At 39.1% G+C, this 1,434-nt stretch overlaps 1 protein-coding gene across 1 annotated transcript in view; it reads left to right on the plus strand.

Moving 5' to 3' along the window:
• LOC106870186 (autophagy-related protein 2 homolog B) overlaps nucleotides 1-1,434 on the plus strand; it is a 161,036-nt gene that overhangs the window by 121,734 nt on the left and 37,868 nt on the right. Inside the window, exon 27 of the mRNA XM_014916188.2 lies at nucleotides 680-747. Coding sequence (XP_014771674.1) covers nucleotides 680-747 — 68 coding nt within the window. The remainder of the gene's footprint in view (nucleotides 1-679; nucleotides 748-1,434) is intronic.

A 1,434-nucleotide genomic window follows, 5' to 3' on the forward strand; every position in this document is an offset into this window, starting at 1 on the left:
CTGAACTATCAACACAACAATATTTATTACAATAGAATTCGGCAGCACTTCGCCCTTTGGTTACTGAGACGCCGTCAATGAAGTTGCGTGGTTATTTGTGTAGCTCCAGAGTTGGAATGTTGGAGAGTGGCTGCTACAACGTCTAGGCTCTTCGCCGGCCAGGGTGAAAGAAGCGGGAACGTTTGGATATCGATGACTACGCATGCGCATGAGACTCTTCCTGTATTCCTTCCGGAACTAGTCCCTGCGCATGCGTGGATAAAAACTTCGGAAATGTTGTCTGCTATAAAGGTGTCACTACATGCCTATACATAGTTTTAATCAGTTTGAGCTCTGATGTTCCTTAGTTGTTGAATTCCTAGGTGTGTATAATATCAGATGGGTTTCAAACTAGGCACCTTCAGTTATAAAATGAAGAAAATAAAGGTTATAATGTTCTTATCTAACAGGCCACTAATCAACGTCAAATTTATTTTTGTTTTGATATCTTTTGTAACATTAGTGTTAAAGAAATTTTAATTTTTAAACATTTGTACCAGTTACACTTTTTTCTTTTGATATACAACAATTGCTATAAACTAAGACAAGGAAAAAAACTTAAGGACATACTTTTCTTTTGTGTGTGTATGAACGGCTAGATGAATAATTAGCCTAAATTTATTCTTTGATTATTTTGTAGATTTGAATTTGATCGTACTGGTTTGTTTATATCACAGAAAGCTGAAGAAAATGTAACTTCTCTGAAAGGTAATACAAAGTTTCTGTATGTTTCATTGGCTGGGTGCTAATACTGCCTGACACAACTATCATCAAAGGCCCTTACTGAACATTATTAGCAATACTCTAGCACATTATAGACATACCTATAGCGTAACAAGATTCACTAAGTCAACTAATACTTCATACTTCTCAGATGGTAAATTTAAATAAATTGATTCCACAGATAAGAGTCAACCTGCTTTCCCAACCTTATTAAGGCTAATAAGATTGGTTGCCTGTTGTGGACATTTCTGTTTATGAAATACAAAACAGCTAACTCTTCTTTGCAACATTTATGCTTGTAATGAAACAAGCATGTAGTATGTACTTGCACACACACACAAGCATGTATGTGTATATCATCATCATCATCATCATCATCGTTTAACGTCCGCTTTCCATGCTAGCATGGGTTGGACGATTTGACTGAGGACTGGTGAAACCGGATGGCAACACCAGGCTCCAATCTAATTTGGCAGAGTTTCTACAGCTGGATGCCCTTCCTAACGCCAACCACTCAGAGAGTGTAGTGGGTGCTTTTACGTGTCACCTGCACGAAAACAGCCACGCTCGAAATGGTGTCTTTTATGTGCCACCTGCACAAGCCAGTCCAGGGGCACTGGCAACGATCTCGCTCGAAAATCCTACGGGAGCCAGTCAGGCGGTACTGGCAAC

Source organism: Octopus bimaculoides, chromosome 3 (genome assembly GCF_001194135.2).
Source record: "Octopus bimaculoides isolate UCB-OBI-ISO-001 chromosome 3, ASM119413v2, whole genome shotgun sequence".
In the NCBI taxonomy this organism is placed as follows: Eukaryota; Metazoa; Mollusca; class Cephalopoda; order Octopoda; family Octopodidae; genus Octopus; species Octopus bimaculoides.